The sequence below is a fragment of the Prionailurus viverrinus genome, chromosome D1 (genome assembly GCF_022837055.1).
Source record: "Prionailurus viverrinus isolate Anna chromosome D1, UM_Priviv_1.0, whole genome shotgun sequence".
NCBI lineage: Eukaryota > Metazoa > Chordata > Mammalia > Carnivora > Felidae > Prionailurus > Prionailurus viverrinus.
The window spans coordinates 73,223,464-73,249,022 of record NC_062570.1 but is presented as its reverse complement, the minus strand read 5'-3'; the positions used below and the strand labels follow the sequence as shown (position 1 = coordinate 73,249,022).

Sequence of the window (25,559 nt, the reverse complement as noted above, 5' to 3'; positions counted from 1 at the left end):
GCATCACCTGCGAACTTGTTAGAGATGCAAATTCTTGAGCGCCACTCCAGACCTACTAAATCAGAGTCTCTGGAGGTAGCAGTCCATAACCTGTATTTTAGCAGGCCTTCAGGTGCTTCTGATTCAGGTAAAAGTTTAAGAACCACTGAACAACTTGCTAATCCCTCCTAAATTACTCCCAGATTCTTCCTTTCATCCTTAAATCTCCTCCAGATACCTGTCATTCTCTGGGCCGTGGTGACAATCTTAGATGGATTTTAGTCAAATAATTGTGGGCTCCTTCTTGTATGGGAAGAAAAACAAACAGGTCCCCATGGTAGCTTCCTTTAGAGCATTACTGTGTGAACAGGTAACACCTCTCCTCCAGTGTTGGCAGGTGGGGTTTACCAAAGCTGCTTGGTGTAACAGGTGCATGCCCATCAAAAGATGATTTCCCGCCTTACATATTGGAAGCAGGGAGAAGAGAAATAATGTGAAAGCTATGATCAGTGGATCCAGAGGGCATGAGCTCTGAGCATTCTAGTTTCTGTGTCAGTAATACAGGATAGGCTAGGGTCTGCTGTGGTAACAACAACAAACAATCTCAGTGATGTGAAACAATTAAGGTTTATTTCTCGCTTGTGCTCCATGTCCGTCACAGGTCCCCTGAGGGATTCTGCTCTGTCATCTTTACTGAGGGAAGCTCCATCTCTGTGCTTCCATGATTGGCAAAGGCAAGAAGAGGGGAACTTGGTGAATTGTGCACTGCTCTTTCACATTTCATTGGCTGAAGCAAGTCAAATGGCTACTTTAAGGGGCCAAGAAAGTACATTTCTATCATGTACCTGGGAAGAGTATCAGAAATATTTCTTGGCCATCACTAATGACTACACTTAATGATCCACAGTTCAGATTTATTAAGGGAATCAGGACCTTTTGAGTCTGTCACTGACAAGCTTATTTTGCTGCATGATTAGAGGGTTTGATTTCTCATTTCACCTTTTCTGTTCTTTGTCAGAACCCCCAAGGCAGGTGGGTATCAGCCAACAGGTCCTACAGGCTTGTTCCCCAGGGGACACTTCTATACACCAAAGCCACCAGGCACATGGAAATCTCACTTGGAAGAGCTAATATGAGCTCAGGCTGCATTAATAAAAGTACAAGATGTAGAGAAAGGAAGACAATACTTCTGGTATACTATGGTGATTGTGGACTACTTCACTCATTCATTCCAAGTTTATGGAGCATCAAAGACATGCCAAGCCCCAAACATTTTGATCTGCGTACTAAATTTTAAGAGGGATGTTGAACAATTGAGATTGCCCTGGGGAAGGGGACCATTATGGTGAGGGGTCTGGAAACCCTGTCCTGTGACCTCTCATATTTAGTCTGCATGAGAGAAGATGAAGGAGGATGTACTATAAGTCTTCAAGAAGGGCTGGCACGCAGAAGTGAGGTCCATTTGTTGCATGGCTGCCGAGGCAGGCATCAGGTCAATGAGAAGAATTATAGGCGGGCAAATTTTAGCTCAGTTCATAATTTTCTAAGAAAGAGATTTTTCAACAGCCCTTGTTTCAGTATCTAGAGTTTCATCTTTAACTTTAAATGAGATAAGCTACCTCCTAGAATAAGACTTGACTTTTTCCATTGATAATAATATTGTTATTTTTACAACGAACACTTAGAGCCCTTATTATTTACTGCCAGGTACATTTCTAAGTACATTTCCCCAACAGCCCTTAGTATTTATTGCTAGGTACATTTCTTTTTTTTTTTTTTTTAATATATGAAATTTATTGTCAAATTGGTTTCCATACAACACCTAGTGCTCATCCCAAAAGATGCCCTCTTCAATACCCATCACCCACCCTCCCCTCCCTCTCACCTCCCATCAACTCTCAGTTTGTTCTCAGTTTGTTTTTTTTGGGGGGGGGGTATTGACCTATATTTTTATTTTTTTTTATTATTTTTTTCTTTGTTCATGAGTTTAATTTATTTATTTATTTTGTTAATATATGAAATTTATTGTCAAATTGTTTTCCATACAACACCCAGTGCTCATCCCAAAAGATGCCCTCTTCAATGCCCGTCACCTACCCTTCCCTCCCTCCACCCCCCACCCCCCCCCCCCATCAACTCTCAGTTTGTTCTCAGTTTTTAAGAGTCTCTTATGCTTCAGTTTTTAAGAGTCTCTTATGCTTTGGCTCTCTCCTACTCTAACCTCTTTTTTTTTTTTCCTACCCCTCCCCCATGGGTTTCTGTTAAGTTTCTCAGGATCCACATAAGAGTGAAACCATATGGTATCTGTCTTTCTCTGTATGGCTTATTTCACTTAACATAATACTCTCCATTTCCACCCACGTTGCTACAAAGGGCCAGATTTCATTCTTTCTCATTGCCACGTAGTACTCCATTGTGTATATAACCCACAATTTCTTTATCCATTCATCAGTTGATGGACATTTAGGCTCTTTTCATAATTTGGCTATTGTTGAGAGTGCTGCTATAAACATTGGGGTACAGGTGCCCCTATGCATCAGTACTCCTGTATCCCGTGGGTAAATTCCTAGCAGTGCTACTGCTAGGTCATAGGGTAGGTCTATTTTTAATTTTTTGAGGAACCTCCACACTTTTCCAGAGCAGCTGCATTGCCAGGTACATTTCTAAGTACATTTCCACAACAGTCTTATGAGGAAGATACCATTATAGTCATGGATACTGAGGCACAGAGAGGTTAAGAGTCTTGCCAAAAGTCACACAGCTAGTAAATGTCAGTTAGGATTTGAATCCAAATGGTTTGGCCCCAGATGCTGTGCCTCCAACCACTCCAATACTGCCTCTCATTTGAGTGGTTTTCAAGAGATAGTCCTCTTCCTTGGCTGTACTTAAGTGTTGGTGTGCCAAATAGGCTAGAGATTTTAATTGTATCTGCAGTAATGACATTTGATCTTATAACTTCATGCTTGCTTGAAAGACGCCAGCCCTCCTTAGTAGTCTCTTCTCCAGAAAATGTTCTCAAGCCTTTCTACAGGGCCTCATTTCCAGTGATTGGAGCATTTGAGCTCCTCCTCTTCAGTCTCTTTTCCTGATTCTCTGTGGTTTTCTTGAATTGGAGCTTGTGGTTGGCCTTTGTAGCTTCACGGGACACAGGCGGGAGCCCTCCTAAAGAGATAGCCTTGGCACAAGGAACTTCCAGGCTGCGGTTCTGGTGGTTGGTGCTATGCACAGGAGCATTTTCTCCTCAGAGCCGGGCTGTCCAGGAAGCCGCTGACAGCCGCCTCCGCAGCTCTTGGGGAAAAGGAGAGAAGCATTCCGGAGCCGTGACGCTGGCAGCTGACTGACAGCAGGCTGTGTACACTGATCCCCAGGCTCTGTCAAGCGTTTGATGTTGAGGTGGGGCCTAGTTGAGAGAGAGTATGTGCTCTGGAAGTTCAGAAGCCTGCTGCCACGCTCAGAAGCCAGCTGTAAGGCACCCCAGATCTCCCAGATTCCTTAACCCCAAGGGGACCCGTGCCTGGCCTGCTTCTCCTGGCATCCTAGTGAGGTTAGCTTGTTCCTTCCATTGGAGTCTGAGCAGCCCCCTGTTTTCTCATTGGATTGTTTGGAAAAGAAACCGTAAGTTGGAATTGCCTGGAATGTCATGAGTGGTGTTTGGAGGATACCACTCCTAAAGATATCTTGCTGAAGGTAAGAATTACCTTCAGTGGTTCATTTTGCAGTTGCAGGGCAAGACTCTTCAAGGCATGTGCAGACTGTGGGACTGGGGGTGGGCTATCTCCTGCTGCTAGGAGACGAGAGGCTGACTCCTGTTCCTCCGGTTTCAAGTTGGTAAGAATTTGCAGTGAGAGATAAAGAGCATAGGATAAGGGTGGGGGCACACTACAACTCTGAGCTTGGAGGAGTCTGTCCTGTTGTTCATCTGCTGAGCCCCGGACTGTGTGGTTGAGATAACCAGCACCTTGTCTCTCCAGAGTGGCAGTCTTGGGCTAGCTTTGCCTGTTGCATTTGGTTGCCATGGCAGCAGAAAAAAATGATGAAAAATGGAAACACCTGGCAAGCAGATGCAGAAACTTGACTGTTCAGTTTTCCTTCCTGGTCTAGGAGTCGGCATTTGTGACAGTCACAGGTAGGGGAAGAGGTGGTGATGGCGTTCTTAGTTCATTCAGACACCTGGTTTTTGACTTGGCTTTTGGTGTCGATGTTCCCAAGGGCATTAGCACCGGGGATGCAGTCATTACCAGGCAGCAGTCACATCTCAGGCTCTGTCTATGCGGGATGAAAATGCTGCAGTGGTGGCTTGGCTGTGTGTGGAGGGTAAGCTGCTGCTTGCAAACAGTCATTTTGTTTCTTCCCGCAAGTACCTTCTTGTCCTCCTCTTTTATTTCCCGAGTCTGGAAAGTGCCCAGATCTCCATTAGAAAGGGCTGTTTTCTAGTGAGGGTCGTGGCTGCCTGGTAAACCAAGAGAAGCTGATACAGGCTAGAGGAGGGCTTATAAGTGTCTTGGGTTAGAATTTTAGTATCTCTGAAATAGCAAAGCAAAAGTGGAAGGAACAGTAGAGGTCAAGGTCTGGTTCTTCCCCAGCACAGATAGAAGCATGGAACCTGGACAGTAGACAGCCCAAGAAACTGGTCCAAGGTCACACGGCTGAGCAGGACTCAGACTGAGTTCAGAACAGTGTTTGGGTTTGGGGATGGGGAGGGGAGCCCATGAGGCTCACTAGGTTATTTTCATGCCAGGTGAGGGGTGCTCTTTGGGCTGGTTTCCAGCTCCTGAGGTGGGGTGGGATGAGGGTGTGTTCCAGAGGGGAGTTGCGGGGAGGGGAAAGAACACAGAAAGCCATAGTTGAGTAACAAGGCCACAGTTGCTGAATGAAAACCCGTGTCAGACAGCCTCCCCCAGGGTGTTGGGAGTATACAGTGAGCGTTGGCGGTCTGTGTGTGTCTCTTTCTCTGAGAAGAGGGGGTGTGGAGGTGTCTGCCTGCTTGGGACAAGAACTTTCTTTTATTACTGCTTTTCATTGTGCATTGCTTTCCCCAAACTCCTTAGGTGGTGGGTGTGAGCACTTTAAAAAATTTGCTGGTTGTTAGTGAGTATGCCTCTTCTCATACACCCTGCTGTCATAGCATTAATTTTAGCTGAGCTCTCTGTGTGGAATACTTGAGGACAGAACATGAATTTGGGGACCTATTTTCCCCCCAAAGAATTGATGGGATACAAGTGACATCTAATAACATCTTCTCAATAAAGGATTCCCAGTTCCCAATAGCTTTTTAACCTCCTGGGGAAAGAATAGGAGCCCAGTTCCCCACAAGTTTATTGTACTTTAAAGGAGCCCCACGTGGATAAGGTGCTCATAGAGGTGTTTATAGGAAATGATTGTTTAGAAGTTAATTGTTTGGCACTTTGAATTTTCTGGAGAGAAGTGCCTTGGAAATAAAAATAGAATGTACCTGAGATTTAAATTCTGGTGTGTCCACTGGTAAAGCCACGGCGGTGCTTTTCATTTAGTGCTGCGTTCATAGTTTTTAAGATGTTCTTTCACTCCGCACAACCACCTTGTGAGATGAGAGTAGTTTTCACCCTATTTTGTAAAAATGGAAACTGAGGCCCAGAGAAATGATGTGACTTGTGGAGGAGTGACTAAGCTGCGGAGCTTTGTTGAGACCCAATTATTCCGGGCTCCTGGGCTTTCCACCACTCCAGGATCCTCTTAGTTTGGGGATTGGTCCTTGGGGCTGAGAAGAGCAAAAGCCTGCTTCTATCAGACCCTGGGACTTGCCATGGGATGGTGTCTCTTGTGAAGACCAAGTTTTGGAGTCCAGCTTCTGTCTTGGGCAAGTTATTAATCTGTCTTAGCCTCAGTTTACCTCACCTGCAAAATGGAGATGGTAAAACTGGCTTTTCAGGGTTAAGTGCAATAATGTAGTCTAACTGCCTGGCACACAGTAGGTGGTGGGCAAGTACAGCTCCGTCCCTCTGCTTGCTTGACTTTGTGTACTCACATTAAGGGTTGGTGATTCTTGGCTTGGTGACATACTTATTATGACAGCAATAGGGTAGAAAAGGGTCTTGCTGTGATCCCACTTTAGCTTGCTCCTATTCATAATGTTAACCAAGAGGCAGCCAAGGATCCCACTAACCAAACTCACCTAAATTCAGACCCAACAGAAAAAAAAATTCTGAATTCATAACCTCCCTCTTACTACATCTGTCAGTGTTCTATGCATTTACTCCTGGATGTGCAGGTAGCAGAAGCAGTTCCTTTTATAAAGGGGGAAATTGAGGGACATAGAAAGTGATTTCCTGTCCAGGCTCACTTGACACATCCTTGAGGAAGTTTGGAGTAGAATGAAGTCACTTTCCTACTGGCTTTCTCCGGACTGATTTTTGTCTAGTCCTAACTTCTTTTTTTGTTCATTTCAGCTGAGAGGCAGTTAAGACTCTAGCTCACTGTTTTGAACTTCAGCCCACACCCCTCCAGCAAAATAATCAGCATTCATGTAGCCCAAGCCAAGGAAAGAGATGTCTTTGTTCAGATCGTTCCACTGTACTTTGGGAATCCAGATAGTACAGAAACCTGGCAAACAGGCTTTTAAGTTAATAGATTTTATTTAATGACACCAAGAGTCTGTCTTCCCATAGCGTGTGCAGGTTTTTCGGTCTCCTCTCTTGGGATCTGTGTGACTCATGTGCCTGAGGGCATGCTGTTAACTGAACCACCTTTCACAACGGCTCAGCTCAGGGGCACAGGCTCTTCTCTGGGGGAGGGGATGGTTCTTGAGTGAAACCTGTCAGGAGATACCTCAGTCTGAGGAATTGAGGACAAGTCAGTGTCTGCCCCACCAGGCTTTTAAGTGGGGAACACACCTATAAGGTGATTCTTTTAGTATCTCTCTTCAGGAGGCTATACACATAACACTATTTATATTCCCACTTCTCAAAACAGTGTGGTAAACAACCTCCAGAACTTTCCATCAGAGCCAGCTTTTCAGCCAAGTCAGAAAATTGTTTTTGAGACTTTTTTAAAAAGTTTATTTATTTTTAGAGGGGGTGGGGAGCAGGGGCAGAGAGAGAAGGAGAGAGAGAATCCCAAACAGGCTCTGTGCTGCCAGTGCAGAGCCTGATGCAGGGCTCAAACTCATGAACTGTGAGGTCATTACCTAAGACGAAACCAAGTGTCAGACTAAGCCACCCAGGCACCCCAAGACTTTTTTATATCCTTGTTTTTGGGTACCAAATGGTGTCCCAAGCATGACCACCACCTGTTTTTGTTTTCTTTTTTTCTTTTTAACTAGTTGTAATTCCAGATAACATCTAATTATTTCCAAAAGTCATATTCACCCTTGGAGGAGACCCGGGAGATCATTAGCAACACTGAGGAGATTCAGAGGAACATCCTCTGAAGGCAGATCTTGCCACTTGACTGAGTGAGTAGCTGTGTGCACCTTGTTCTTTCAGAGAGCAAGGTCAGGGACTGCCAGCTAGAGATGGAGACTGTTGCTCCAGCTGGGAGCTGTCCCTGCCCATGGAGAGCCCTGATGAAGATACTGTTTATAGAGACAACATGGTTCCCTCTCTGGGGCAGATTTAGTTTGGGCTATTTCTCCTAATAAGCCAGCTTTCTCTGAGTGTGGCTGAGTAGAGGTCTCTATAGAATGAGGAATGGAATTGTCTTCGTGGTTTTCCTTCTCCTCCTCTTATACTCTGCCCTCCCCCCCGCCCCCCCACTGTGGTCCACTGTCCCTCACTAATGTTCAGTGTTGGGACCACAGCCAGTCCTTCTCCAGCTGAAATCTGTTCATAATTGGCTTCCTAGGTGGTGATTGTAACCCTTTCCTCATCCACCCAAGTCTGTAGGACAGCAATGTTGTCTGGAGGAGCTTCCTGGCCAGCCAGCATCCCCGCATGGGATTGGGGACATGAGACTAGAAAGCAGAAGGTGATTAGAGTCAGAGCTCAAGATTGTACAGAAGTTGTGCAAATGGCTGTCCATCCTGGATTTTCTGGACCAGTCACACATCCAGATAGTCTTTCCTTTGTCTCACAGAGGAGGAGCATATGACTCTTGATCTCGGGGTTGTGAGTTCAAGCCTTATGTTGGGCATAGAGTTTATTTAAAAAGAAATAAAAATAAAGAAAAAAATAAAGTGATGTGGATGTTTTTAAAATAATGGAGAAAATGTTTACATTATGTTTTAAAAATCAAAATGCGAAATCATAAACACAGTGTGATCACAGTTATATAAAAAGAAAAAAACACTCTTCTCTCCCCTACCCCCCAAAACCCAGATGTATAAAAAAGAATGGAAGTATATATACCAACTGTTAAAAATGGTTTTCCTTTGGGTAGCCAGACTATGGTAATTTTTTTTCTTTTTGTTTAGCTTTTTTTCTTTTCTTTTTTTTTTTTTTTGAAAAAATAGGATTTATTTGTATGCATGAGTTCTAAAAATCATCCTTTGATTTTTCATGGTACGAAGAGTATCAGGCTGAGGCAATGTTATCAGCGGGCCATCTAGGTTGTTCAAAATACCGATTTGTGAGCCCCATCCCACATTTTATTAAGTCCAAATTTCTGAGATAGAACCTTATAATCTGAATTTCTAACCAACTCCCCAGTTTGAGAGTTCATTTAAAGTTTGGTGACCATTAAACAAGTAGTCAAATCACAGAACTGTCCTCATCTACAGAAGGAGAATATTAACACTCTGCTGTCACACAGCGCTGTTATACAGGTTAAAAGGAAATCATGCACCTGCAGCCCTCTGCCAAATGCAAATTCCCCTGCAAATATAGGCTTATGTTTTTATCCTCAGGGGTAAAAGTTGAGACAACTGACCATCGTTTGCTTTTGTATTTTCCACTTCCTTCCCCTTGGGAGTTTAGGCACAGAGAGTATCAGAATGTGATGGATTTATTCTGGACCCCTTGCTTTAGTTGAGTTTATGTCAACTGCAGTAGCTCCAAAGTGCATGTGAAGTTAAGTATAAGCAAAGTTCCATTTGTGCACTTTACAATTTTATTTTATTTATTTATTTTTTTTGTATTGTTGGTTTTTAATGTTTCTGGTGGTTTTAATTCTTCACATCTCTATCACTCTTTCTTTTTTTTTATATATATATATATATGAAATTTATTGACAAATTGGTTTCCATAAAACACCCAGTGCTCATCCCAAAAGGTGCCCTCCTCAATACCCATCACCCACCCTCCCCTCCCTCCCACCCCCCATCAACCCTCAGTTTGTTCTCAGTTTTTAACAGTCTCTTATGCTTTGGCTCTCTCCCACTCTAACCTCTTTTTTTTTTTTTTTTCCTTCCCCTCCCCCATGGGTTCCTGTTAAGTTTCTCAGGATCCACATAAGAGTGAAAACATATGGTATCTGTCTTTCTCTGTATGGCTTATTTCACTTAGCATCACACTCTCCAGTTCCATCCACGTTGCTACAAAAGGCCATATTTCATTTTTTCTCATTGCCACGTAGTATTCCATTGTGTATATAAACCACAATTTCTTTATCCATTCATCAGTTGATGGACATTTAGGCTCTTTCCATCATTTGGCTATTGTTGAGAGTGCTGCTATGAACATTGGGGTACAAGTGGCCCTATGCATCAGTGCTCCTGTATCCCTTGGATAAATTCCTAGCAGTGCTATTGCTGTGTCATAGGGTAGGTCTATTTTTAATTTTCTGAGGAACCTCCACACTGCTTTCCAGAGCAGCTGCACCAATTTGCATTCCCACCAACAGTGCAAGAGGGTTCCCGTTTCTCCACATCCTCTCCAGCATCTATAGTCTCCTGATTCGTTCATTTTGGCCACTCTGACTGGCGTGAGGTGATACCTGAGTGTGGTTTTGATTTGTATTTCCCTGATAAGGAGCGACGCTGAACATCTTTTCATGTGCCTGTTGGCCATCCGGATGTCTTCTTTAGAGAAGTGTCTATTCATGTTTTCTGCCCATTTCTTCACTGGGTTATTTGTTTTTCGGGTGTGGAGTTTGGTGAGCTCTTTATAGATTTTGGATACTAGCCCTTTGTCCGATATGTCATTTGCGAATATCTTTTCCCATTCCGTTGGTTGCCTTTTAGTTTTGTTGGTTGTTTCCTTTGCTGTGCAGAAGCTTTTTATCTTCATAAGGTCCCAGTAATTCACTTTTGCTTTTAATTCCCTTGCCTTTGGGGATGTGTCGAGTAAGAGATTGCTACGGCTGAGGTCAGAGAGGTCTTTTCCTGCTTTCTCCTCTAAGGTTTTGATGGTTTCCTGTCTCACATTTAGGTCTTTTATCCATTTTGAGTTTATTTTTGTGAATGGTGTGAGAAAGTGGTCTAGTTTCAACCTTCTGCATGTTGCTGTCCAGTTCTCCCAGCACCATTTGTTAAAGAGGCTGTCTTTTTTCCATTGGATGTTCTTTCCTGCTTTGTCAAAGATGAGTTGGCCATACGTTTGTGGGTCTAGTTCTGGGGTTTCTTCTATTCCATTGGTCTGTGTGTCTGTTTTTGTGCCATGTTTAACTTTTTTTCTTATATTTCCCAAATATTCTATAATAATCCTCTATCAGTATTTTAAGTGGGAGCAAATTAAACTTGGTAAAATCTCAAACAAATATTGTCGGACTTTGTGTCCTGAATTCTGGCTCCAAGATACAACTGCCGTAACTGATGCAACCTGAGAAGTCATCTTTGTCTCAACCTCTGGACATTTGAAAGTCAGGCAGACTAGGTTCCAGGCCGACGTTTTGGGCATAGTTCTGCCTGGAGGCAGGGACTGGACAAGGCAGCCTCTCAGGGCCCTTCTCACCCCCGGTTGACGATTATCTTTTTGCTGCATGCAGCCTCTGCCAGCAGTGAGCTGAGTGCGGTGACATTCTCTGAGTGGGGAGCAGTAACAAAAGTCTGGCTGAGATGGAGGCCGGGGGCGGGGAATCTGGGGTGAGTGCCTGAGCGGATAAGGAGCCAGTGATCTTTCTGCCTGGTGGGACTTGCACCCCGAGCTGCCAAGCATCCGGCAGAGCTCAGCCCTTTGGAAAGCCAGTCCCACTGCAGTGGTCCTGCCGCTGGCACAGTGTGGAGAGCACGGTGGTTACGGCTACTTCTGTGAAGAAGTAGAGGTGCAGGGTTTTGGGGCTCTGTCTTGGGGCGCAGGAAGGATCACTTATCCTTTGAGCAGTAATGGTTTTGAAGGAGGCAGCACATCTCCAAGGTGGAAACTAGGACTTTCCCTGGTGGCACCTGTGTAAAAGTGAGCCTGGTGAACGGACACCCAGAGGGCTGCTTCCTCACTGCATCCTGTCTGGATCCTCCTTCCTATCAGGCTCCTAGCCCCGGCCTTCAAGTCAGATTGTCTCCGCTCCTCAGGGAAGAGAGCCTCAGTTTACTGCAGCTGCCTGGGTCCTGTTGCCTGTAGAGAACCCAGCCACAGAACAATGAGACGTACGCTTTGAGGACGGCTTGCTGATCCTGGAGTTAGAGTTTGGGAAGCAGGCATCAAGCTGTTTGAGGATAGGCATTGAATTTGTTGCAGGCATTTGCTGCTACCTGGGCTTTGAAAGACTCTGGCAAATGCTGGGGATCTGTGGAGGCAGGTGAGAAGGGTTCTCTGTAGTGTCTCTTGAATGTCATATGGAGATGTTCCCAGAGATCTGGCTCTCCCAGGGCAGGTGGAGCTTCTCGATGGGAAACATGGTGTCACTCGGTGCTGTTGGGGATGCATTGAGGGGGATTTTCATTGGGGACCCAGGCATGTCTCATTGCTTCCTGTTTCCAGGCATGGCACAAGGGGTTAATATCTCTGATGGTTCTATTTTGGGGTAAAAGAGTGTTCCTAGAATAGGACTCTTTGTTGAGTGATCTATTTTGGGAGGCAAGCCCCACTGGCGTTTATGTAAGTGATTTTCTGTATGTATCTAGGGGTGTGGATGTGTGCGCAAGTGATTTCTTGTTACTAATTATAAATAGCTTCTTTTGGGAGCCAGGGAAATGGAGGGGTGTGTGTGCGCGTGTATGTAAGGAGTATGGGTTGTTTGTGTAAAAAGTGGTACAACTGTTGGTGCCCATCTGATGGGGCAGTTGCCACAGATAACCTGAGTAAGAGCGTAAATGTGGGGACCTTAGGACAGCAGGCAGGAATGATGGCCTTGGCCCCTTGGTGGGTTGTCAGGCCATGGAGGTGGACCATCTGTTATCCTCTAGACTCCCTGAAGCACATGGACATTGTGGTCTTCTGGATGCAGTCTAGACTCAGGTGGTCTCCAAAAGATCAGTCATGGGTTGTCTGAGGCATATCAACTGGTTCTTGTCTGTGATAAATCTCAGATTCCACTTTCAGTGCAGCCTGGTACTTACTGGACTTTCCTGTGTTTTCCCACAGGCCACATCCACATATGTCGAAGCAAGAGAGAAACCAAAGACCGTCCAGCATGGTCAGTGAAACATCCACAGCTGGAACCACGTCGACCGTGGAAGCCAAACCTGGCCCCAAGGTGAGCTCCTGGCCACTCATTCCTTCCTTCCACCCTTTACTATTTTGCAGATGCCCACTGACTGTCACTATTATTTTGTGAGGGAGGCTTGTAAGAAGTATCCTCCCCAAATGACAGATCAGGAAATGGAAACCAGTTGGGGTTATGTCACTTGTCCAAGAAAACAGGTGATTGCTGGCAGAACCAAGATTGACACCTAGGTCCCCGTGTGCATTCTTCATTTTTCTGGCTTGTCTTGGGAGGGCCGTGCCTCTGTTCACAGGTATGTTAGAGACTGCCTGGTGAGATTTGTGACAGGTGGTCCTGAGGAAAGGTGAGATGTGGGAGCATTGAGGAACAGGGAAGAGAACCGGCATTGCAGAGAAGGGGTGAGCGCTAAGGACTGAACCCAGATAGGAAGGGGTAGATGTCTGGAAATTGGCAAAATTTGTGACTGAAAAGTAGCTTTGCTCCAGAAAGACTAGGACATATTAGGACCAATAGCTGCTGGTGAAAGTTGATTGAAAAATCCCTTTAAATGTTTTTTTTCTCTGTGAGCTGGATGGGAAGCTTGCTAGGTCTTGGATTTGCCTTTTAATTGAAATGCTGTGGCCATGTGCCCACCTATTCCAGTCTCTTTCGATCAAGGTGCTGCTGCTTGGAGTAAGGCAGAGGAGCCCGCAGCTCTCTTATCATGCAGGTGCTTTTTGTGACTCCATAATTTCCCCTGCTGCTAGAATTCAAGTCTGCTTTTTCCTAGATCATGAAGTCCAGCAATAAAGTCCACAGCTTTGGGAAGAGGGACCAGGCCATCCGGAGGAACCCCAATGTTCCAGTGGTGGTGAGGGGGTGGCTGCACAAGCAGGTGAGGAGACTGGGAAGGGAGAGTGAGGGAGGGGAATGACTCTTGCTGATTGTCTTCCTTATTCTGGCCCCTGGGAGCTGCAAATAGACTCCTAATAAGCTCTCTCTTCCTGAGTTCATCTGAGGCAGGTTTGTCTGCTCAGTGGTTACACCTTGCCTCCCCAAACCCACTTGACCACATGGGCCCCCAGTGCTACTGGCTGCCCTGGGACCCAAGCACTAGTGTGGGTGGGTCACACAAATCTAGCCTTCCTGCCAATCCCCTGCCGGCACTTGCCTTTGTTATCATTTGGCTGAAAAACCCCATCTTTTCCTCTCCCCTAGTCTAGCACACATATCTAGCTCCCCTAGCCCCCCAGATTCCAAATCAGCCAAATCCGGCTCATTGCCTCCTCACCCCCAAACAGACACATCTCTCACCTGTCCTATTATTGCCCTCAGTCTCTCACGTATCATACCATCCGAAAAACACACATCAAACACCAAGGGCAATGATGTGGATTTTTACTAAAGGCTCTACAAGAAGACAGAGGAGGGCATTATGTTGCACGCCACACAGAAGAAATCCCTAAAAGTCCCCTTGAAATCTATCTCTCTCAGTCTCCCCTTGGTAACTCCCATAGCTCTCCAGCCTCCTCTGTCAGACACTGTGCTGACACCTCTCTCAATGGTACCCTTTTCCCTCATGGCTGTGTCTCTTTCCTTGCCTCTCTGCCCATCTCTTTTACCTGAGTAACCTGGCTTTCCCATCTGCATCCTCATCCCCATTAAACAAAAGCATGCTCCTTTGAAATGTGGAGGGAGAGGGAAAGGGCTATAAGTAATTCTTCTCCCCAGCCCCTACTGTGGCTGTGCTGGAACTCTAACAGCGACCTGTGTGGAGTACTATGGACACACAGCACAGAGAATGTAGCTCTCTTTGGGGGGAGTCCTGAAAGGCTTCCCAGAGGAGGTGACATTTGCACTAGGTGTGGAAGGATGGAGAGGAGTTTTCCAAATAAAGCAAGATCTTAGAGATAATGTGGTTAGTGCAGAAGATATAACCAAGAAATGTATGAATTCAGCAAGTTAAATTTGTTTTTAGCACTTTAGTAAGTAGAGAATGAACAAACTTCATCTTGTGCTTAGGTTTAGAAACTGTAATAACTTTGTTATTTTTTTTTTAAATTTAAACTTGTTGAAAACTTTTGCAGAAGGAAAACAGTTTTAACAGCTAAAAGCAAGTTCTGGAATTTTCCTAGATTTGGGAGAAAACGGACCTTGCAACACTACTATTTTCCTGCTCTGGCCTAGTTTTCTTAGAATTTTCACAATCACCTAAAATATTTTTAATAAATGTATTTTTATTTTATTTTATTTTAAAGTTTATTTTGAGAGAGAGAGAGGGCATGAGAATGTGTATGAGTAGGGGCGGGGCAGAGAGGGAGACAAAATCCCGAGAGAATCTCTGTGCTATCAGTGCAGATCCTGATACAGGGCTCCAACCCATGAACTGTGAGATCATCACCTGAGCCGAAACCAAGAGTCAGATGCTTAACCAACTGAGCCACCCAGGCGCCCCTTGATTTAGATTTTAGATGAGTAAAAATAGATTCACAGTATGAGACGATTAGATAGCAAGATAATCCAAGTCTTTTTACACTGAGTGGAAGGCAAATCCATGACAAAATCAGCCCCTTATGATCGAGAACTGAACTCCATTAAATGAGAACTTTGCCTCAATGATTAATTAGCTAACCTAAATTCCTTTGTTCCATACTATGTAAATAAATTTTCTCATCAGCATAAATATTTTTATAGAATAGCACCCAAGTAAATAAATAGCTTCCTTTTTGTTAAAAGCTGATTTCTTTTGTTTTTTAACTATTATTGTTTTTAAAAAAAAATTTTTTTTTAACGTTTATTTATTTTTGAGACAGAGAGAGACAGAGCATGAACGGGGGAGGGTCAGAGAGAGAGGGAGACACAGAATCTGAAACAGGCTCCGGGCTCTGAGCTGTCAGCACAGAGCCCGACGCGGGGCCCGAACCCACGGACCGCGAGATCATGACCTGAGTCGAAGTCGGACACTTAACCGACTGAGCCACCCAGGCGCCCCTAATTATTATTATTTTTAATGTTTATTTGCTTTTGAGAGAGAGAGAGACAAAGTGCGAGTGGGAGAGGGGCAGAGAGTGGAGACAGAGAATCCGAAGCAGCTCTAGGCTCTGAGCTGTCAGCACAAAGCCTGGCACGGGGACTCGAACCCACGAACCTTGAGATGGTGACCTGAGCTGAAGTCAGACGCTTAATGGACTGAGCCACCCAGGCTCCCCAAAAGCTTATTTCTTTCATGGAAGAACTGTATTTTTGAATCCATATCTTCCTTTCTAAAAGAAGGATACTTACATTAATCTGTTTCCAGGACATACATAAAACTTCCTTGGGATAAACCATCATTGAATCTAAATTTTCATGTCCTATAAAAAAATGGCCATGCAATAAAAATTCATTAATTCATTAATTTATTGGATGAAAGAGTGGATATGGGTAAGTCTTGGTTGCAGCATCATGTCGTGCATGATTGGGAAGGGGGAGTAGTGTGCTCACATATTGTCTGAGTAGTTTTCTTTGCTTTGCAGGACAGTTCTGGGATGAGGCTGTGGAAAAGGAGGTGGTTTGTGCTTGCCGATTATTGCTTGTTTTACTATAAAGGTGAGCTGCAGCTCAGGCCACCAAGGGCTCTTTGTGCTGGAGGGGGTGGTGAGGTGATAACAGGTGGTTATGTTCTCAAATCCAGTGAGTGGACCAGTGGCCTGAGCTAATTTAGAACCTATTTACTTGCCCAAGTGTTCACTTTTACATATGTGGGTGGTTGGTCACTTCATTTTATACCAGTCCCTGCACTGGAAGTGCCATTTGTTGAGTTAAAATAAATAGGATCCAGTTTGTCTGCTACTTAGGGTCTCCAAGTCTGGAGTTGTCTTAGCTTCTACCCTTTTGAGGACATAGGTATACCTTTAACACAATCTGTAGAGGTGGGAAGAGATAAATCATTGTATTTTGTAACCTGCTGTCTGGATCTATCCCCTACTATATTTATATTGGATGGACAGCTGGTGAGTTGAGTTGACCACATGAACATTTATGGAGCCCCAGCACATAGAGTTAGGGGCTGTGCAATAGTGAGAAAGAAGTAAGGCTCGAAACATGGAGGAAGAGAGAGTTTACTTTTAAGACAGACTAGTCTGTGTTAGGTGCTTTAGAAGGCATTCAGTGTGCTTAAGCAATTCAGGAGGAGCAAGAAATTCCATATTGGAGAATTTAAGGAGGGTTTTTAGAACAGATGGGATTTGAGTTGGGCTTGTAAAGATGGGTAGAGCTTTGCTTTTGAGTATGGGGGAGATGGACATTTCAAGGAGAGGAGACAAGTTGAATAAAGTTCTAGAAGCAGAAGAAGGTGGAATGACAGACCTGTGAGGCCCGAGTGAATTTTGCATGCAGGACATACTAGGAAAGAAGGCTCAGGATGTGAGTAAGGACCAAAATGCAAGAGGGCTGTGACACCAGGCAGAGGAAGTTGGGTTTCATTTTGCATCCAGTGAGCAGGCAGCAAGTGCTTTTGAGTAGGAGAGCGACAGGACCAACTCTATCATTAGGAAGTTACCTCTATAATGAAGATGGTTTAGAAGAGGAAGAAAATAGATGTAGAAGGTTGGATGTTTTGCACGTGCTCTAACTTTGCCTGTGAGGTTTGCTCCTCACAGAAGGCCCTTCCCCATCCTTTAAAACACTTTAAATGTTGCCTTCTGAAGCCTTCTCCACTTCCCCAGACTGTGTGCCACTTCTGCCTCTGTGTTCCTACAGCATTTTGTAAACTATCGTATTTCAGGAGTTAGCAGGTGGTGCTGAGCACGTTTACATGCCTGCCTCTGCCTCTGTCTGTTTCACCTGTGTCGTTCCAGCATTAGCACAAAGGTCTCCAGGGGGCACCTGAGTGGACAGTCAGTAATTGCAGTAGTCCCGGGAAGACATTTGGAGTCCTGAACTGGGGCAGTGGGATGGACCAACCCAAGGAAGGTGCCACAGCAGGTTATTCTGATGTGTTTTTTTCCATTCAAAGACAGCCGAGAAGAAGCTGTCCTTGGGAGCATCCCTCTGCCCAGCTATGTGATCTCGCCTGTGGCCCCTGAGGACCGTATAAGTCGCAAGTATTCCTTTAAGGTACTGCCCCTTCCCATCTAGTGCAGCAATTCCACTCTAAGAAACTTTGTGTTCCCAAAAATGGCTTCATAAAAGCAGTTGTTTTCTGTGGGGAGAAAGGAGAAGTTAAGAAGCTAGAGCACTTCAGGTGCATGTTAACAAAGTTATAAATTCTTTAAACAAGAATAGCATCACAAGTGCTTTCATTTGTATCTGAGCTTCTTGAGTCCCCCACCCTTGCTCAAGTGTTCAGACCCCTCTTTTCCTCTCACTACTAGTCCTGTGATTGCATATGAGTTCCTCCTCATGTGTTCTTATCACTGTAATAAGCCAGTCTAACTAGTATCCAGCCACTTAGTGCAAGTGATGGCCCCTCATAATGGACTTATGTCAATTATATTATGAAGACCTATATTCAGGGTCAGTGGCTCATGTTGAAGGGTTTTTGAGTTTGTCCACTTTATCTTGTTGAAAAGCAAGTAGAATCAAATTTGGTTTATTTTCTGGATCCCGGAAAAACCCCTCTGGATCCCAAGGGAAATCCCTTCAACAGTAGAACCCCCTTTCTACTTTGTCACCATGCCATGTGGAGTGAGTGCGGCCATGATAATTGATGGCAGTCCTTTACACCCTCTAGCATCTTCAGAGCCAGGTGTGGAGGCTCCAGGAAGGTGGTGGTCAGGCCCAAATTTGGGGAATCCTGAGGCCATCTCCTTTAGCGACCTCCACACATTCCTTCACTGATGCTGTTTCTTGGGTCCTCCAGGGATGGTGAGGATGGGGGAGTGTTGAAGTTATACTTTACTGACAGCTGAGTGGAAGTCTCAGCACTGAAGCAGCAGCCTTTGGTGCTAGTAGCCACGGGGAACGCCCTCTCACACTGCTCAGGATGCAGGGCAATGATGAGCCTTTCAAGTGGGGTAGCGGCTCCTGCCCCCACTACTCATGTAGCTCAGCTATTCCCATGTTGAAGGTATAAGATGAGTACTAGATGGTGGGTACTAAAGCAGAGGTTGAACAGAGGTCAAGTTTGCCAGCCAGAGATAGTTGAAGGATCATGGAAAAGCACATGATAACACAGCCACTGTTCTCTGTAAGGGTTAAAGAAAGCATTGGTATATGGTATCTATGGTATTACTGGAAGGTGATAATCTGCATCAGTGTCTTGACTGGGAGTCCATTGTGGGGGTGGTGGTTGGAAAATCAGTCTCATCTTTTACCTTTCTTTTCCGGGCTGATGCTTCAGCTTTGTCCATTGCCAGGTTTGAGCTGTCCCTCTCTTTCCCTTGACTGTCACTATCCCTGATGACTCCAGAGTTGCTGTGGGTTGAAGCTCATTTAATGTTGTGGAGAGCCAATGGGCGAGGCCAGTATTATTAGCTTCATTTTATAGCTTAGGAACATGAGGATTAGAGTGCTTAAGAAACTTGCTCAAAGTCACAAAGCTGGGAGATGATGGTGACAGAACTTGAACATGAACTCTATTCTCTTTCAGAAGCATTGTAAAGGGAGGGAGGACAATTTCTTTTTCTTTCTCTCTGCTTTTCTTCCACGTCTGATTTTGGTCACCTCCTGCACACACATTGCAGGAGGTGGAAGGTGATTTGAACTAATGTTCATTGTTGTCATTTTAGGAATACTCTTCTCTTTAATAGTTCAGAAGCCTCTCCTGCTGATGACTGGCTTTGAAAACATTGTGTTCGGTGGGTTTCAGACTGGTCCTTTGCAGCCTAAAAGTCTTCCTCAGAAAGCCTTCCTTTCTGGGGTTCAGTGTTTTTGCTACTAGGCCAACAGTCAGGATAATGTATGTAATTTTTTAGGACAGCTTTTGAAATATGGTCAAAGTAACTGATTGTAACTATATATATTTCATCTTAACACTTCACTGGGAGGTGTGAAAACAGATTTAGAAAAACATCCTTAATGTGTCATAGATTCTTCTCTTTTTGAAAAAAAATTTTTCTTAGAAAGACTTCACCAAGAGTGTTCCCTAAATCTTTTGTCTCAGAGATAGAAGGCATGCGTGTGTTTGGTCGGGGGTGGGGTGGGATTTCCCTGTTGTGGGGATCCTCAGGGTCTGAGAGCAGAGAAAAGCTACTGCAGACAAGTCTAGTGGTTTTCAGCTGGTTCTCCACGGAGGGTTGTGGTTTCCTTCGTGTGGAAGAGTTCCCTTTCCTTTGGGTTGAAGCATTGTTCTTTTAGGGGCCAGAAAGTGGACCCCTTGGGCAGTACAGCATCCATGTTACTGGGCATACTGAAGAATGCATAGTGTTTTGTGCTCTGGGCCTTACACCTGTCTCTGATGTGAGTTCTTTCCAGATCTGAAATTCTCTGACTGTTGCTAGGGCACCTTGCTTGAGATTGTTGAGAGTATCTGTAATGGTAGATAGGCACCGCCAGAAAGGTTATATGGACCTTTCCTTGTCTTTCTTTTTCGACTGTGCCTGCAGCCTGGCAGCCCCTGTGCATTACCAGGAAGGCTGGTGCTAGATGGACACAGGCCTTTTATGCTCTGTTAGCTCACCTGGGGCTCCTCCTCAAACAGCTCCTATTGGATGTACAGCCACCCTTCACCTCCTGGTCACCTCTGAGCAGGCTTGCCCCTCGGATCCAGGATCTGGAGCAAAAAACATCCCTGTGCAGCCAAGGGTCCAAGGATTTTCAATGGGGAGAAAAGCCTTTATTACTCCCTTTGAGCCATTCTTCCTCCCTCAAGACCAAGGTTTCCTGACCTGAGCTCTACAGACCCCCAAGGGTCAATGGATAAATCACATCTTTTTTTTTTAACCTACAATGTTTTCTTTGATTAAGAAAGCAGGCAACAACAGGTATCCATAGCATCTGTGCCTTGGTCACCCTAGTAACCAGAGAGATCTTCATATCACATTACAACTGTTGTAAATATCTTGAAATAGCATTATGCTCATTGCCACTTTGAAATGACAATAATTATTACTACATTTCTTATATAATGAATTATTAAAGAAGCACCTATATCACTATACCACATTTAAGAAAATTTTGGTAACTGTATTTCAGTATAGCATATTTGTTTTACTTGAATACTTAGAAACATTCTGAGAAGGGTTCTTAGGATTTATGAAACTGTCCAAAGGGTTCATGCCCCCCAAAAGATTAAGACCCCTGCTTTAGATTCTGGCTAAAGGCCAGCCAAGATGTGGTTTTTCACTTATTTATATTCACCCAACTTTCACTGAACTCCACTGTTCTACCTGGTAGGATATAGATGCTAGGGATAGAACAATGAGAAGGACAAAGTTCTTGCCTTCGTGGAGCTTATATTCTAATTTTTTTAAATGTTTATTTCTGAGAGAGAGAGAGAAAGAGAGAGAGAGAGAGAGAGAGAGAGAGAGAGAGAGAGAGAGAATGAATGATCAGGGGAGGGGCAGAGAGGGAGGGAGACACAGAATCCGAAGCAGGCTCCAGGCTTTGTCTGAGCTGTTAGCCCAGAGCCTGACACGGGGCTCCAACTGGTAAACTGTGACATCTTGACCTGAGGGCAGAGTTAGGGCAGAAAAGGGTCTTTCAAAGTTTCTAGAAAATTCATTCAGTCAGTCACCTTAGATTACTCAAGTGACTAGTCCTATAATAACATCAATGAACATCTTTTGAGCCTTAAAAATGGTAGGCTGTGCTGTAAGTTCCAGATGTGCATTATCTCATTTAGTGCTCACACAGCCTTAAAAGGTAAGTACCATCATCACCCACCCATTTTAAAGATGAGGAAATGGAGCCCTGGAGAGATTGAGCAGCTTGCCCAAGGTTGCTCTGGGGTAAGAAGCCAGGCCCACCACGCACGTCAGGCTAACTCCAGGGCCTGAGCTCTTACCCAGTTCACTGTGCTGCTCATAGCCCAAAGGTTGGGCACCAGGAGTTCCTTCTTAATGTCAATAAATGTGCACCACAGTCTGCGTAAGTCCGAAACCTGACAGTCTTATCCTTGACAGTTGCGGTTCTCAGCTCTCCTGTCCAGTTCATCACCAGGTCCTGCCGATATTACCTGCTAGTTTTGTCCAGACACTGGGTGCTCCTCTCCTTCTCAGCCCCCACCACCATCTCTCACCTATACTTCTGTAGTGGTGTCCTGCCCCCTATCCCCTCATCTGCCCCAGCTCAACTCTGACCTCTTCAGACTGCAGCCAGAGTGGTTTTTCCAGACAAAAATCTGATATTGCCACTCCCCAGCTCGAACTCTTTAATTGCTTCTCCTTTTTTTTTTTTTAATTTTTTTTTCAACGTTTTTTATTTTTGGGACAGAGAGAGACAGAGCATGAACGGGGGAGGGGCAGAGAGAGAGGGAGACACAGAATCGGAAACAGGCTCCAGGCTCCGAGCCATCAGCCCAGAGCCTGACGCGGGGCTCGAACTCACGGACCGCGAGATCGTGACCTGGCTGAAGTCGGACGCTTAACCGACTGCGCCACCCAGGCGCCCCTTTAATTGCTTCTCCTTGTTCTTGAAAATGAGACAAAACCCTAACGTGACCACGTGGCCCCGGTCACCTGGCCCTGCCAGCTCCAGTGGCCTCATTTCATCCTGCTCTCTCCTTTTCTCTGTGCCAGGCATGCCGGCCTCATCCTTGAATATATCATACTCTTGTCTGTCTTGGGGTCCCACACATCCCATTGCACTACTTTTACTAACATATCTGCCCTCTATGTAGAAGGAAGCTTAAATGTCACTTCCATAGGTAATTCCTTCTCCAGGTCAGGCCAGGTTCCCCTGATGTCCTCTCTCATAGCATCCTGAACTTCTTGACGATGCTTATAACAATTGTAGTTATTTGTCCGTAGTCTTTCTCTTCTTATGTGATTGTAAACTATCTTGACGTTGATTAAGGCTGTTGCTTCAATTTCTGGTACAGTACCTTTCACATAAATAATCAATGATAAATTATTGTTGAATGAATGAGTTAGAGAATGAGTCAGTTGATGGGCCCTGGCCTTTGGAGTGCTCCTACATTTCCTCACCTAGGCCTCTATGTTCTAAAGGCTGATGCTGGGGGCTTGGAGTGTGAGCATTCTAGCTTTTATCTCTAGTGCCGGATCAAGACCAAGGTCCTAAGGGCCAGGAGAACAGTCCTATCCCAGGGGGATTAAGTTTTTGAGGTAAAATCGTCCTTGTATACATCTCTATTTCCTTTAGCTATAGCCTGAAGTTTTCCATTCGGTCATGCAAAGTTGCCTAATAGGACTGTGGTTTGGAAAGTGAAGAGCAGAGGGGAAGGGAACATCTTTGAGATAAGACTAGGAAGGGGTGAGGAGGCTTCTCATCATCTTGGTTTTGGCATCTTCCTCTGGCTCAGGGCACTTTGGACTTGGGTCACGTGGCCAACTCCCTGCACTTCTCACTTTTGCAGTAAATACATCGTTTATGCCCAATCACAGGCAGATTGTGGCTAAGAACCTGTTGGTTAGAACCAAGGGCAGCTGGATACAGCACATATTGGCAGTTTGACTAGTGACTGAGGTTGTTTGTGATCATGTTAGCTCCTCTGTAATGCTGGATCTAACTCCGAAGGTCCATTTGTGAACACACACGCCAAGTCCCCCTGTTTGAAGGGTGTCCCGTGTTGATTTCCTAGACAAGGCTGGCTCCACAAACACTAGTATAGCAGGAACATGCTCTATCTATCATACCATTGAGGGCTAGCTATGCTTGTGAGTGGCCTTGTGTCTGGTGGGGTGGGTGCCTGTCCCACCTGTGACTGGGCAGAAAGTCTGGGAGGAGGTATCAGAGATCTTATGGGGTCATTGCATGGGGGAGCTTTTCCAAGAATTTCTGCTGATTGACAGACACAACAAGTTCCTTCTCATTCTGTTCTCACTGCCACGTGTCCACCTGCTAAAACAGGAGGAATCTGGGACAGTGGATAATCCCTTAAACATGCAAGGAAGGAAATCAGGTTTGCTTTGGTCACTGTAGGGACCCTTACCTGCACGCTAAGTTTGCCTGTACTCTCTTGGAACTAGCTAGCTAGATTCAAGTATGTCAATATTAGTAGCAGATCCATAATTAATATGCATTTTGGACCTAGATGTTAGGGTGGGTCACAGAAGCAAATGTCGACAGTTTATCAGAGAGTTTTCATCTGTGACCATTAGTGGTTCTAGAAGCATGTCATTTTTCAGCTCCTAATTGGTTCTTTCATTTTGTTTTCTCTGGCTTATCCTTTCATGGGGTCTGCCTTTCTTTCTGGATCCACATTTTTGGACCAGTGATCTGTGTAATCATGCTAATATCTGGTCAGGACCTAGGAGCATTATATAGAGAAGCTTGGGCTTGGAGTCAGATAGACTTATGTATAAATCCTGGTTCCAACTCTTCGTTTATTCCACAAACAATTATTAAGTACCTACTAGGTGCCAGGCACTGTTCCTGGGGATACCGTAGTGACAGACAAAGTCCTTGCTGTAATGGAGTTTATATTCTGGAGGGAAGAGACAGATGATAAACAAACTAGTGTATAAAATAAATGATGCTAGGTAATATTAAATACTCTGAGGAATCCATTACTGGACATGGAGATCTGGGAAAGTTACTTAACATCTCAGACCTTCATCTGCCACATTTGTAAAATACACATTCTGTCACTACCTCTCAGAGCTATTGGAATTAAAATGAGATTAAAGTCCTGGAAGTAACCAGGAGACACATAACAGGCACTGATCAGATTTGCTGATCTTCCTCTATTTTTTTTTTTTTTTTTGGTCTTCCTTTTTATACCATCTTCCTATGTAGATTTGATGAGGTTTTTCATTACAACTTTAAGACAGGCCCCTACTTATCAGAACACAGTGGGGAGAAACTGGTGTTTCCTCTTGTTTGTACCCATCCTGGTTACTTTTCAGTGATCATTTCCATTACCTCTTCACGGACTCTTTGCAAGGATACATGTGAAAGCACTTTGAGGCTTCCTAGCACATAGTAGGTGTGCAAGGATTTTCAGTCAAATGTTAGCTCTGTCAAACTTTGTAGTGCCTCTCTGGAGAGCCAGAAGAGCAGCAGCGTTGATGGGCACTCATCACATGCCATGCCTGAGTGGTGAGGCACAGTGAATATCTGCACCAAGCCACTTGCTGTTATTGCTAATTTTTGGCTCAATTCCAGTAATTGCGTGCTTCAGAAGAGCCAAGACAAGGATTCCAGAGAGTCTGCTTCTACAAAATGAGGGTTTTGAAAAACTGTTTCTCACACAAGCCTTGACTGTGTGGCCTTCCCTAAGCAGGAGTAAGATAAGTAAGAATAGGTGCAGCTGCCTGGCTTTGACCATGGGGACTAGACACAGCTATCACTGGGTCTGACTGTACCAGGAAAGGGGAATCCAGCTGTGATGTTTTCTAGGTGTGGGAACAAGCTGGGTGGTACTTGGGCTTTTAATATGGAAGAGGGAAGAACATGGCCAGAGTGTCTTCTTATTTTTGCTCCCAGAAGTGAAATGTGCACTGACCTCTCTGACCTTTATTTCTGCCTCATGTTTACAGGCTGTGCACACGGGGATGCGAGCACTCATCTATAATAGCTCCACAGGGGGTTCTCAGGCCGAGCAGTCAGGCATGAGGACCTACTACTTCAGTGCCGACACCCAGGAGGACATGAACGCTTGGGTCCGGGCCATGAACCAGGCCGCACAGGTGCTGTCTCGATCATCACTAAAGAGGTCAGTCCCAGTGGAGGGTCCCTGTCAGAGCACTTCTCACACTAGGATGGGGATCCAGATAAGAACTCTTAGGTGCCCCCAAATTCCACCATTCATTCACTTGTATTAAGCCCTGCCCTTTCTTTGAAGTCCTATTTAACAATGAATTCTGTTGGAAAGATAATGCATACATGGTAAGGTCTCGCAGAAGTTATCTGGACCTCTCTTTGTTGAGCAGAGAAATGCCAAGGCCTGGGGGTGGGAAGTGACTGCTTGGGATATGGAGCCTTGGAACCTGGTGTGTGTGTATTTCTCATTTTTCCTTCTCTGATGTGTGGTGAGTTGGACAGCCTTGGGGCACCAGATTGGGAAAGGGAGAGACAGACAAGAAAGACCTTACAAACTGAAAATG

The 25,559-nt window shown here is 44.9% G+C and overlaps 1 protein-coding gene across 8 annotated transcripts in view; it reads left to right on the top strand.

Moving 5' to 3' along the window:
* PLEKHA7 (pleckstrin homology domain containing A7) overlaps positions 1–25,559 on the top strand; it is a 224,496-nt gene that overhangs the window by 135,153 nt on the left and 63,784 nt on the right. For all 8 annotated transcript variants that reach the window (XR_007156495.1, XM_047879064.1, XM_047879061.1 and 5 more), the window contains 5 exons: positions 12,351–12,462; positions 13,202–13,306; positions 15,927–15,999; positions 17,408–17,508; positions 24,993–25,168. Coding sequence is in view for 7 of the 8 variants with exons in the window: in XM_047879064.1 (XP_047735020.1) it covers positions 12,351–12,462; positions 13,202–13,306; positions 15,927–15,999; positions 17,408–17,508; positions 24,993–25,168 (567 nt within the window). In the remaining variant the exon portion in view is untranslated. The remainder of the gene's footprint in view (positions 1–12,350; positions 12,463–13,201; positions 13,307–15,926; positions 16,000–17,407; positions 17,509–24,992; positions 25,169–25,559) is intronic.